Genomic DNA, 13,632 nt, shown 5'->3' with positions numbered 1-13,632 from the left:
GGGGACATTATTTAACAGGGAGAGTTGGTATGATTGGCTAGTGTTTTGAGAAGAAAATTAATCCTCGTCTTGTATCATATACCACAGTAACGTCCAGATGGCTTGAAGGGTTAAATGTAAAACACAGTAAAACACTGGAAGAAATCCATGTAGGCCCTCACTGAGCAGGGAGTTCCTGAGCCCCAGGTCTGGGCCAGGTGCGGGCACACACGTGGGTCCACTCTCCTCTTGGGTTGGGGAGCCTCGTCAGAGAGCTCTGCCAGCAGGAAACGCCGTGCATGGTGGTGCTGCCCTGCTGGGATGTGGGGGCAAACCTCCCCGAGAAATGGCCACTGTGGGCACTGAGACCGCAAGGGAGAGTCAGAGTTGGTGGAGCGGGAAGGGCCGCCTTCCAGGCCGGGGAAGCTGTGGCTGGGAGCGGGGCTGGTGGAGAAGCAGGTGCAGGAGGCACTTAGGAGGCAGGATGAGTCGAGGGTGGGCTCTGGTGCTCAGCACTGGGGGTCAAGGCTGGTGACCCCACTTGGAGCCCTCTCACCTCTTTGAAACGATACCCCACCGCCCCTGCTGGGATTTGTGTTTCCTGATGGATCCTCACCACCTACAAATAGCGATCGGCACCTAGTACGTGCTCAGTAAATGTTTGAAGGGCAAGTTCCGGGTTTCTGGCTTGAGCAGCTGGGTGGGTGAGGTGTTTCCAATACTGGGCTGCTGGAGAAGGAGCAGGTGTGCAGGAAGCTGTATCAGAGGATAGACCCAAGGTTTTGCATGTCAAGAAGCAGAGTATGAATCAGAGGGCAAACGCCAGACTAGAGAAGTATTTGCAACAAGTAATGTGGGTGCGGTCTTTAATATGGAAAGAGCACATGAAATCAATCAGAAACGGTTGCCTAATGAGGGTATAGTAGCATAAACGTGAGTAGAAAATCTACAAAAGATAAAAGATGCAAATAACGAATACACCTTTGAAATAGTGTTACAAATACTGAAAGAATGCCCACTGAGTCAGTGTGATGATTTTTCTCTCATCAAATGATTAATGATTTCAAGTAATGGGAATAGTGTAACCTGGTCGCAGCATAAATTTGTGCAGAGTTTTGGAACGGATTTTGGCAGAATGTATCAAATGCCTTAATACTTTTTAGTGAACTAATTCTGTTTCTGGAAATGTAGCATAAGGAGGGAGGCCTGTGGAAGCCTCTCCCGCTGCAACCCGCCCCCTCCCCCCCCCCCCCCAAGTGCCCACTTTACTCTGAAGCTTCTGGAAGAAGGCAGTTACTCCTGCAGCACCCCCGGGGGCAGCATAGGTCATAGGTGAATGGAAAGATGGCTGGAGAGGCCAGTGGTGGGGACAGGGCTTCATGTGTTCTGGGAACATTTCTGAAGCCTGGAAAAGTGCATGACGGGGATTCATTTTGAAATATTTGTTGTTTCTATTGTGTTTCTAGATGAAGACAGTCAGTGTTGCCTTAGTTTTGTGCCTGAATGTCGGTGTGGACCCTCCAGACGTGGTGAAGACCACCCCTTGTGCTCGTTTAGAATGCTGGATCGGTAAGTGTGCCCCTCACCCTCCTTCCTGGCCCGCGGGTAAGGTCCCTGTAGGGGCTCTGGGCTGGGCTGGCCTTGCCTTCCACCGGTCAGGTCCCTGGAAGGCTGGCACTGGTTTGTGTGAATCTGAGGGTTTCATTTCATTTCTTTCTTTTAAAACAAAAAAAAATTTTTAATGTTTATTTATCTTTGAGAGAGAGAGAGAGAGACAGAGCGCGAGCAGGGGAGGGGCAGAGAGCGAGGGAGACATGGAATCTGAAGCAGGCTCCAGGCTCTGAGCTGTCAGCACAGAGCTTAACTGACTGAGCCCCCCAGGCGCCCTTGAATTTGCCCGTATCTGGCACATGATAGTGGCTACGTACACTTTTAAAAGAATGGAGTGACTGTGACCTGTGTGCAGATCTAGGCGAGGACGGAAGGCGTGGCCAGAGCCGCGTGGCTCAGTGTGGAAGGGAGATGGGAGCCCCGCGGCCTTCACGCACTCTCCTCGCGGGCAGAGAACAGTAGGCTCTCACTATTCCGCATACTCCTTCTTGGTTTGCTGAGTTTCTGTCAACAGTCACTGCTGAGTCTTACAAAATGCTTTCCTGACATCTTTTGAGATAATCACCAGGCTCTTCTTTTTTTGGTTTGTTGATACGGTGAGTTGCGTTGATGGAATTTTGGTTGTTGAGCCAACCTTGAATTCCTGGAGTAAACCCCACTTGTGTTATCTTTTTTATATATTGGTGGATTCGATTGCTGCTGTTTTGTTGAGGAATTTTGCGTCTGTGTTCATGAGTGATACTGGTTCCTGGTTTTCTTTTCTTGCAACACACTTGCACGGTTTTGGTAGCAGGATGATGCCGGTGCCATAAATGCGTTGAGAAATAGTCCTGTCTTTCCTGTTTTACGGAAGAGCTGGTCGTGAATTGGGTATTATTTCTTCTCTAAATTTTGGCATAACTTAACAGTGAAGTGTGGGTTTTTCTTTGTTTCCACTTTGAGTGTTTGGCTTTCTCTCTTTGGTAAGATTGGGGGCAGCACCCCCCTCCCCCAGCTTTCTCCATCCCTCAGCAAAAGCAGAAATTGTCTTCATCTACTTTAAATAACAGAAATTACAAATGACAGGTTTGCTCTGCTACTTGAAAGCTGGCTTTGTGCCGCTTAGATTTGACAAAAGGTCTCTCGGTGCCTGTTTTTGCTAATGGAAAGGCCCCCCCCCCCCCCGCCCTTGGCTGATGAGAGGTGTCCTACCTTCCGGTAGCCCGGGAGATCTAGATTCTATTCTGAACTGAAAAAGGAGTTGTTTTTCCCACTTTACTTGCCTGTCTCACTGTCTTTGTCTCAGAGCCTCTCCGCGTGCGGCCCAGGCCTCTCGTCCCCCGCGCTCAGGGACAGAGTTGCGGTTTCCGTAGCTGATTTCCCTAGAGGCCTTCTTGGCTCTCTGCCACGTCCTGGTGCTTGTGCCGCTGAAATTGACTTCTTATCAGCCACCGCTGACTGTTTCCTTCACTTACCCCTTCTCAGAGTGGGATTTCGCCGGTTGTGTTCTATTTTCTCCCTCTTTAACTGCTCTTACGTTAGGTTTTTAAAGCAAAGCTTCTCAACCTGGATCCCACCGTGAGCTCCCAGGGATGCTGGACTCCCTGGGACTGTGTGGGTGATGGTGTCTGAGTATAGAAATGCACCTTCCAGGAGAGGATCCTTGGCTTTCATTAGATTCCCTAGGGAAGCTCCCCCCACCCAAAGAAAGAAACCAAAAGAGCCCCTCCTTCCTACCTCACACAGTCTCTTTGATGGGTGTTTATGAGACAATGTCAGTGGAAAAGAAAATAATTCCTTACTTCCTTCTTGCCATGAAAAGTCCAACAAATAAATAGATGTTTTATATTGAGCTTTTAAAATTTTTCTGCAATTCAGGAAATGTAATCTACTCTGTACTAATTTCAGTGGATTTTGAGTTCAGAAGGGCATTTGCCGTTTTTTATTATTATTATTATTTTTATTTATTATTGTTATTTTTAAAAGTTTAAATCCACGTTAGTTAACATACAGTGTAATAACGATTTCAGGAATAGAACCTGGTGATTTGGCACTTACATATAACACCCATTGCTCCTCCCAAGGGCACTTGTTTGTCTTTTCTAAGCTAAAAACTTTGCCTTGACCTTTATTAAAACTTGGGTAGGGTTGGCCCTTCTGATGGTGATTTTATCAATATGGCCTAAGAGAAAGCAGAATCCTGGAGATTTGATTCAGCAAACTTGCAGGGGCACGAGCAGTGTGTGTTAAGATTTTATTTTGGGGGAAAGAAAGGAGAAAAAAGTCCGAAAGTTGCAAGCACACAGAACTAGAAGGCTTTTTTAGTGCTTCACACGAGAGTGAGCTGTTGACCTGCTGACCACTGCCTGGGAGTTTCAGTGCACAGTTCCCAGGAGCGTGACCCAGCGCGGCCGTCGCCATCGGGATGGACGTGGGCACTCTGCTGCCTTGTCGGCCTCGACTGTGTGTGGGTCTCCACCTGGCTCGGACGCCGTTTGTGGCACAAGGGCCTGACTCCGCATCGTGCGTGGCCGTTAATTTAATCTCATCCAAACCGGACCAGGTCCCCAGTCTTCGCTCGGCACTCGTGACCTGACGCCCAGAGGATCCCGGGCTGTGTTTAGGACACCGTCCCCGTGTTTCCTCAGGACCGAGTTTTGGTAGTGCCTCTCCTGGAGTGTCGCGGAAGAGATGTGCCTTCCTCCCACGGCATCTGTCAGGTGGCAAGTGATTTTGACGTGTCCCGTTACCGCTTACGACTCGCTTATGGCGCGACGGGGTGGGTGCCTTGGGAACTCGAGGCTGCGAGCGCCCCCTCTCCGCTGTGTCAGTAATGACAGTTCTGGGGGGAGGCGCACTGGCTGAGTGCGTGCTCCTCATCAGACCGCGTCTTCGGTGTGAACCCAGTGGGTCACGGTCCAGTGTCACCGTTGACTGTGTTGATGCTCTGCTTGTTTCCGGGTTAGCCAGCCGGCCGTGTTCCCACCGGCTGACGTGGCCCTCGTCGGGCGCCACTGTTGAGCGCCTCCTTACTTCCGGCTTGTTCTTTCGGCCCTTCCCCCGATGGGCCACACTCCTGCGAGCCCAGGTGCTGTCGGCGGCATCCGGATTTAGAAACGGAGACCCCGGGGCCGGTGTTGTCATGAGAAGCAGTGTCTTGCCACCCGTCTCCCCCTGCCAGAGCAGGGGACACACGCGTGTGCACAGGTGTGCTTCCTGTGTACACGTTCACATCTGTATTTCCGTGCTGTCTGCACACGTTAAGAACCATGCATTGTGCCTCGTTTCCAACCCAGTGGGATTTTCCGTATTCGTGATTCCCTCCTCCAACAGCCTTGATGTATTTTCTCGGTGTCTCTTACCCTGTGTGACCCAGCGTCTCGTCTCTGCTGTCTGCCCCTCCCCACACGGGTGTCTGCTCCCCCCTGCCAGGCCCCCAGCCCTCCCCGGGAACACTGTCTTCCCTTCGCCTGTGCGGCCTCCGAGCCCCCGACGGGACGGGCAGCTCCCCGGGAGCCCCCACCCCGGAGGGCTGCCAGCCTTGCCCAGCCCCAGCCAGTGGCCCCAGGCTGGCTCGTGCAGGCATTTGCCGGTGTCAGGTGTGACGATAGTGGCAGCCGGGACCCGGGACCGAGAGTTGGGGCCCAGCCTTGGAGGTGCGTGAAAGGCCAGTGCTTCTGGGCCTTCGGAGCAGAACAGCGTCCGCGGACGGCTGGGAAGACCTGGCTGGTGGACAAGGGGGTGGGGAGGTCACCCGCCCGGGGCGAGCGGTGACCGGGGGAAGAGGAGCAGAGCCAGGGTCCTGAGTCAGCGGGGAGGGGAGCTGCTGGGGAAGAGTGGTAGCACCGGACGAGGGGGTCAGGTGGTGAGGGCCGAGGAGCGGCTGGGCTGGCGGGGCAAGGACACCCAGGCCCGAGGAGGGTGGGTCCTGCGTCTTTCAGGGTGCGGACGTCCAGAGTGGGTCGTGGCGGGGTTGGGGAGGGGAGGGCATCGCCGGGACGGCCCCCTGCAGGGGCGGGTGCAGCCACACAGCCCACGGGGCCCTCCTGTGTGGAAGGCAGCCAGTCTGCACACTGTGTCTGGTCTTCGGGGTCTGTGCTGTGCCTCCGGAAGTCAGAGGGCTCTGCCGTTCCCTTCAGCAGATCACCCGTTACCGGGGCCTTAGTTTCCTCATCTGTAAAATGGAGCAGGAGGGAGGCGGAACGCGGCTCAGTGCAGACTGCCTGTGGCAAGGAGCGGCCCCCGATGCCTGTTCGCCCGCCACCTGGACCCCCCGCCCGCCACAGCACTGAGTGGGGACCCAGGCGCCTCCTGCGTCCGCCTCTCTTCTGCCCCCGCGTGCTCACGGAGAGAGGAGAACGGAGCGTGTGTGGTGCACCCCCGCCCGGTGGGACAGCGGCCCCGTGCTCTGGGGGCCTCCAGCAGATGTTCGATAGTGAAGCGCTGCGCGTTTCTCGTTTTGTTTTACAAAGGAGACGTCAGCCGTGTCGGGTGACGACCAGAGCCCCGCTGCTTTGCTTTCCGGTGGGCCCGTGAGTGTGGGGTCTCCGTGCAGGGGTGGAGCGATCGCAGGTGGGTTGCCTTGGGGCCACAGACCCACATCGGGCCGGGGGAGGTGGTCGGTGCAGGTTGGAGCCGCTCTGCCCTCGGGGCCGAGGGCTCTGAGTGGTGAGACACGTGGGCGGCTCTTACTTCTCAGTCCGTGTCGCTGTCCCCGGGCATGTGCTGCCAGCACCGCGTAGGAGAGAGCGCTGCTTCCGGAGGCTCGGAGAACGGGCCTGTCCTCGTCCGTGAAGCGGCCCTTTGGGCTTTCTGATGTGACAGGGACCGTCGTTGCCGGAACAAACAGGTAGAGCCTCAGCGTGCTGCTCTGAAGCCGGTGCACGGCCTCCCCGACGCAGGGAAGGCAGGGAGGGAAGGCTTGGGCGCACGGGCCCCTGCAGCTCGTGGGGAAGGTGCGGACTCGGGGGGCTCACAGGCCCTCCCGCGCTCCCTCACGGCTTTCAACGCGTCTTTCCCCGCCCCTGCCCCCCCACTCCGCCGGATAATAAGATGCTGTTTTATTTCATAGAAGTGACACTCAGCTCTTCTCAGAGAAGCGGGGGAGAGGCTGTTTTGTTTTACGGCCTGCCATTAAATGCTACAGCAGCGATACCAAAAACATCCCGCTGAAGGATGCTGAGTGCCCATCCCTCTTGGAGAGGTGTCTGTGTTTGGAAGCAGGGTGCAGATGAGTTGACTGCTGAACAGGAGGAAGTGTAATTTTGCCGGGAGATTTTTCTATGTGCTCGTTAATGGTAGCCGTGTATCATAAGACGTAGGAAAGCTGAAGGTTTGCCAGGGGCTTGGAAAGTCTGGTATCCTAAGGAAATGTCGAGGAGGCGCTCACCTGTGTTTTTCTCTTACTCCTTAGAGACAGGCCTTTCTTTTTCCCTCCATGCACGCGGGCACCGGGAGGCCCTGTGCAGCTGAGCTAAGAATAGAGCGGTCATCTTTGCACCTTTAGTGAGGTGGGTCCACCCTGAGGGGCCCAGGAGCTCAGAAGCTGCTGTGGGTAGAGGACTCGGGGCAGGCCGTGTGGAGGGAGGGGGTTTTGCAGGGGAGGTGAGAGCCAAGACTGCCAGGAGGAGAAGGGGCCCAGCCGTGGGGGGTGGAGGGTGGGGGGTGTAGGGGGCACCCACTGCCGTGAGCCTGGAGCACCCCTGGGCCTGCGGTGGAAGCCCTTGTTCTCGGGGGCTCCCGGGTGAGGCCCTCTTTTCTCTGTCCGGTCACACTGGCCTCTCCCGGCAGTATCTCCGCGTCCCCTGAAGGAGGCGTTGGTGTAAATCGTGTGGAGCCTCCATCCCCATGAGCAGAGTGCCTTGTGCGAGCGACAGGGTTTGCACTTCACAAAAGGGCAGCCCGGCCACAGCTCCTGGTGCCTGCACGGGGCGGGGGACGGGAGATGGCACCAGGACCTCATCTATTTTGTGGCTAAGTGGCGGTGAGACTGAGGGCTGGGCCCGGCTGCAGCGTGGACAGGGCTCCTGGAGGATGGTGGCTCCCTTCCCGGGACCCTCGGGCCGCGGGAGGGCCACGTCCGGCCCTTGGCCAGAGCCTTGCTGCCAGGCTGTGTCCTGCTCTGTCCTCGACTCAGTAGGATGAAGTGCCTCCCACTGTATATGCTTCTAATGAGAACATATATGTGGGTGACATCGTGGCCGACGGCGCAGAGCCGTTGAAAACTATCTCTGACTTCAAAGTGGCCCCTTTGCCATTATTATTTCTCGATGAAAATTAGCTGCTCGAGGTTACACGGCTAATTAGTGGCAGAGTCCTCGAACGCCACACAGAAATTTGCACTGGATCTAATAGGCAGTCCTCAGTTAATATGTCAATTAACCAGTACCTATGAAACGTCCACTTCAATACAAGCTACAGAGGACTACAGACGTTCTTTGAGCAGCGAGCTCTGTGTGCTTTTTTAATTTTCAGTCTGTTCTGAAGGTGGGCTGATCCCAGCATATAGTTCGGCAGCTTTTCCCAGACTGACCCAACACAGATCAAGGAACGGTGTGGGCAGCGGCCCCGAAGTCCGGCCCGGTCTCTTGTCACCTTCCAGCCAGCCCGGCCCCTTAAGTTAGTCGTGCTCGCGTTCACCTTACCCAAAAGGGAGCATGCTGGAGGCACTGCAGGCTTTTCCGGGGAGGAGTGATGTCACAGGAGAAGGCCCCCAGTGCTCCTCTCCGGGTCAGCAGAGCCGTGCTCCCTGGGCTCCTGCCCTTCTCAGGACCTTCCAGAACCTCCTAGGAGGAGGGAGAGCGGCCATGGTGCCGGCACCAGGTGCTGGGGTTGGGACCAGCACGTTGGTAGTTGATGGTGCACGGGCTCCCCCGACGGAAGAGTGGACAGAACAGGAGGTTTTCCAGGCTGGCTGACTGCCAGCCCCATCGCCGACCTCTGTGACCTTGACCCAGTTTTTTGACCACCCAGAACTGCAGCTTCTCCCCTGTGTCGGGGCGTAGGCTGACTGCAGTTCCTGCCGACGTGAAGGTCTGTGCGTACGAGGTACAGGGCTTAGCCCGAAAGCCTTGCAGGAACGTCGACGCAAAGCTCACGTTTTATACAAATGCCAGTTACGCCCTCTCCCTTCCACCCACCTGCCCGCCCACTTTGTTCACTGAGCAGGAACCCGTGAGGGCAGGAGAGGAGAGATGCCTTATTAGGACAGCGCCCACACTTCCAGACTGTCCACACTGTCCACCAGGAACTTAGTTTCGCTGACACAGCGACTTGGTTTATTGTAGTAAAAGCATCGTTTTCCTTGTCCTCGTCTTTCCCTCCCCCCATGCGCCTCCCCCCACTGTCATACCCTTGGGAGGAAACCATGCAGTTAATTGGCCACAGGGTTCCCAGTACAGAGGATGTGACAGGCGGCCTTGGTTGATCGCGGCCCCTCCCTCGGGAAGGCAGGAATTTTGAGCCAGACCAGGGAAGGAGGAGGAGGGCCCCGACCGGAGGGGTCTGCTGGCCTGCCTGCGGGCAGAGGCCCTCCAGCTCTGGCAGATGGGCGGCAGGCCCTCTCTGGGGACATGGGAGAGGACCGTGTGGGGCGGGAGGGCCTGGGCTTTCCAAGGGGAGAAGTCCAGGGGGGAGGGCCAGCTCTGGTCCTTCCCCCCACATGAGTACCTTCACCTCCTGCACTCCCTCCCTTCCTCCCTTCCTCCCTTCGACGGGGTTCGGGGTTCGCAGAGGGTACGTGTACGACCTGCCTCTGATCAGGTGGCGCCCGGCTGGGGCGCCTTTGTCCAGAGGAAACCGTGTCCTTCTCTTGCCCGTGGACTCCAGCCGGAGCACCGGGCACACGAGCGCCACACGGGCGTGAAGGTTCACGCTGGCTCTTGTATTTACCCCTGGTCTCCTGTCCCAGGCCTGGCCGTTTGAGCGGTTTCTATCTGCTGATGCTGTTTTCAGCTCCCCTTTGCTCTTCGGTGGCCCTGAGTTTTTATTTTTCCGATCCCGATTTATTCTGGCCCTTTGCCAGTCTTGTGATTCAGATCATAGCAGAGTTGACTGGGGTCGTCGTAATTCCTTCGAGACCTCAGCACTCGGTTCCTACCAGGACAAAGACATGAAAATGAACGTCTAATGTCTTTAGTTACAGATGGAAACGAATTTACCATAGTTCTTCCAGATAAGTTAATTATGACCCAATTTTCATTAGGTTCCGCTCAGCCAGAATGTGCTCGTTAGCTGACTGGGCTCTTCTGAAGCTGTTGAATTGGAGTCTCCAGGGTAGAGCCCGGCGTCTCTGTTTTAAAAAAGTCCTCGATGACTTTGACGCACCGATGCTAAAGGTCCTTGCCAATTCTGAAGTCCCGTTACTTAATTTTATAATTCATTTTATTTAAAAATCAAAGTGATACATGCATACAAGTTTTAGAGTCACATCATACTAGAAAGTATATTAAGAGGAAGCTGTCTCTTCTCTCTGCCTTTCCCAGAGGGGCTACTCTGATTCCTTTCTTGTCTGTGTAAGTGATTTGTTCCCTGTAGTAGTTACAAATTTGCCAGTTACTTTTATTTGCTAAATTTTCTGTGAACTTGTGAGTTCATTTTTTTACATATACTCCAGTAGATCTGTCAGGTGCTATCAGTACTCATTCCAGTGCTCAGATAATCTGTTCGTTTTTTAAAAAACTACCCCTCTCGCTCCTCTTCATCCTTAGAGCTGGCTTGTGGGCGTCTTGTGGTCTCTCTCTTTCTTTTCCTGGATCCTTCATGGCCTCGTTTGGTGCTGTATTGCTCAAGAGGAGACCACGGGACAGATTTTGTGAGTGTTTGCGTGTCTGAAAAGTCCTCTGTTTTATCCTCAGACTTGAACATCAGGCTGACGTTATCTTCACGACGGACTTGGAGGTGTTGCTCTGTCTGTCCGGCTTTCGTCGTCGCTGGGAAACCCAGAGACCGTCTCATTCCTGATCCTTTGTGAACGGATTTTTCTCCAAGGACTTTTATTTTCGGTCTTTTGTTTCTGGCGATTTGGCTCTGATGTGTCTGGGTTTTCTTGGGTTAATCCTGTTGGAGTTTCACTGAGCTTCCCGAACCTGTAAGTTTATGTCTCTTGCCAGACTTGGGAAGTTGTCCAGCATTGTATCTTCAACTGCTCTTTGAGTTCTGCCCTTAATTTTCTCTTCACTGTGAGACTCCGGCCACGTGTGTGCTGTCGTCCCCGGTCCCGTGAGGCTGTGTCCTTGGGAGCCATTCCCACTTCTGCAGGGAGGAGTGTTAGGTTCTTGCCAAGCTGGGGTTGCACGGGGGGCGGGGCCGGGGTGTCGAGGGAGATCAGCTGCCATCTCAACTGTGTGCAAGACGGTATTTGAGACGGATGCTTGGGGGCGTTGGGGCAGACTTAGCGTTAATACACGGAAAACGAGGAGACTGCAAACGGTTCGGGAAAGGTGTTGTGTTGGGGACTGTGGCTCAGCAGTGAACAATCTTACAGCACACCTGTAAGGCTGTGTGACGGCGGGGGCTGCCGGGTGGCGGGTCCTGGTTGCAGGGAGGAGAGGCTTCACGCGGTGGGTGAGTCTTGAGCTACACTAGTGGCTTTTTTCGTGGTGGATCCTCTTTGCCTGGAGAAGCGACTGACGGACCTGGGGCATTTGGCAGGCGTTTTCTGGAAGATGAACAGAGTGAGCCGTCACTTTAGGTGGACATGGAAGTATTTGTTGCCGGTGGTAAAATTTGAGATGTTAGGGAACGAAATGCAGAAGATCCACATGGCTCGGTGAGCCAGGGTTTTACAAGTGACCAGTGACGACGACACGTCATCCGTCGGTAGAGGGTCCACTCAAAGCGCACGACAGACTAGCGGGTTCAGTGCCGTAGATCCAGGGCTATCGCTGTGCTTTCAGACTCCACGTCACGCGGTCTTAAAGAAACTGCCGCGGTGGAGTCGTATAGCATCCAAGCAGATAGCCACGGCTGTCTACAAAGGCTGTTTATGTCTTTACTTCTTTTGTTATTTTTTTAATGTTTGTTTATTTTCGAGAGAGCTGTGAGTGGGGGAGGGACAGAGAGAGAGAGAGAGAGAGAGAGAGAGGGAGGCACAGAATCCGAAGCAGGTTCCAGGCTGAGCTGTCAGCACCGAGCCCGACGCGGGGCCCGAACTCACGAACCGCGAGATCACGACCTGAGCCGAAGTGGGACGCTTCACCGACTGAGCCACCCGGGCGCCCCTACAAAGGCTATTTAAACCAGCCTCTCCTTTCCGGCAGCGTCTGTGTGTCCGTGCGTGAGGTGGGGTTTTCCTCCTCTGTGTCGGCGAGGGCCACATTTTGTGACAGATGAGCGCAGAAGCAGGTAGTGGAGTCCAGCTGTCATGTGTGAAACCAGATACTAAAGAAAATTTCTAAAAATTGTAAGGCAGTCCTGCTCTTTTCTTTGATTCCTTTTTTTTTTTTTTTTTTTACAACAAAACAGTTTTTTTTAATAATAAGTATCTATGTTCAAATGTAATGAGTTGTTATTACTTTTAAATGAATGAATGAAGAACTCTGTTTAAAATTTCTCGTTTGATTTTGAATACAGCCAATACCAATCAATAGATACAGCCGCTTAAACATTGTTTGGGGTTCTGCATAATTTTCAAGGGTGCACAGGAGTCCCGAGACCAAGTAAGTTTGAGGAGTTGCTGGTTAGGGTTATTTGCACTAGAATCCACTCCCGAAATAGGCGGGTGAGCCACTAACACACGGGTGTGCTTGTGAAACTGGTTCTTGTGCGTAGGCGAAAGTTCGCAGACGAACGCGTCACCATGGTCGTTCTGTCCTCCTCCCCGTCCTGTTGCGTGAGGGCTGTCGTTAGCAGGTGAGGGGACTGCCGCGTGGCCCTCCCTGCGGCCCCTCCTTTGCACAGCCTGCGGGCAGTGTGGGGGTGAGGCAGTGGGGGTGCAGGGAGACCGTGAGGCTGCATGGTGAGCACAGGGACGGGAAGACCCAGGGCCGGTGGGTCCGGTGAAGGCGCCGTTCTCTAGAACGGTGTGCTTTCTGGCCTGTTTGGGGGCGTAGCAGCTCCCTAGGTCTGGTGATGGCAGAAAACCCCAGTTGTGTCTTGGGTCCGAGGTGGCCGTGAAGTGAGTGATGGCGGAGGACGCGGCGAGAGGCAGGCCTGGCGGCGAGGAGATGCACGGATAATGAACTTTCCCCTTTTTATTGCTTCTTCAGATCCTCTGTCGATGGGGCCTCAGAAAGCTTTGGAAACCATCGGTGCAAATTTGCAGAAGCAGTACGAGAACTGGCAGCCGCGGGTAAGCGCGTTTCCTACGCTCTCCTCTCCTCTCCCTCCTCTCCCTCCTCCGTTCTCCCCCTCCTCCCTCGTCTCCCTCCTCTCTCCTCTCCCTCCTCTCTCCTCCTGAGGGGGGCACCGCCTCCAGGGTTCACATAGCCTTCCAGGTGAGGGCTCCTCACAGCCCTGCGCGCTCGTCCCTGGGGGAGTGGACGCCCCTCGCTGCCGCCCATGCCCCACCCCCCCGCTCCGTGTGTGCAGGTGGTCCGGGCCACACGCCCTCCAACTCCTCTTGCCTGAGTTTCCCCCACAGTCTTTAGCAAATGAAAAGCGTTTTTCATGGTACTCTTAAATCATGGCTTTTCTTTTGCACAGGAATGCATTTTCGGTAACTTTTCTGCAGCCCCAACTAGTCAGAGCCCTTCTTCAGTTTTCAGACAGTCGAGAAAAACACTCCACCCTCAAAAGATGACCTATTGTATGCTTGGTCTTTGATTCAGAAGGTAAGGTTGTTCGTAGGGAGCCACTTCCACTTATTGTGCCTTCCGCTGCTTGCGTCTTACAGTTTGGGGGTTTTGTTGTTTTGAAGGAAAGTGGCGTGGGATGCGGTGACTGTGACAAGGCGCTTTTAAGATCTTAAGTTATTCGTAAGCCACCCCGAGACCCGTTTCCTTTGGCCTTTCTCTTTAGCTGGTTTGAAGATTTAATGGTTTCAGTAGAAGGTTAGAAATTTGGGGTGTTTGTGGAGGTGCCTTTGTGTTCAGCTTTGTGTAGCGGGCTCTGGAATTCTCTAAA

At 54.3% G+C, this 13,632-nt stretch overlaps 1 protein-coding gene across 1 annotated transcript in view; it reads left to right on the top strand.

Annotated features, from left to right (window-relative positions):
* RPTOR (regulatory associated protein of MTOR complex 1) overlaps positions 1-13,632 on the top strand; it is a 330,305-nt gene that overhangs the window by 70,540 nt on the left and 246,133 nt on the right. The window contains exons 2-3 of the mRNA XM_049635517.1: positions 1,446-1,548; positions 12,777-12,859. Coding sequence (XP_049491474.1) covers positions 1,446-1,548; positions 12,777-12,859 — 186 coding nt within the window. The remainder of the gene's footprint in view (positions 1-1,445; positions 1,549-12,776; positions 12,860-13,632) is intronic.

The sequence above is a fragment of the Panthera uncia genome, chromosome E1 (genome assembly GCF_023721935.1).
Source record: "Panthera uncia isolate 11264 chromosome E1, Puncia_PCG_1.0, whole genome shotgun sequence".
Lineage (NCBI taxonomy): Eukaryota > Metazoa > Chordata > Mammalia > Carnivora > Felidae > Panthera > Panthera uncia.
The sequence above is the reverse complement of the archived record's forward strand: the minus strand, read 5'-3'. Positions and strand labels throughout refer to the sequence as shown.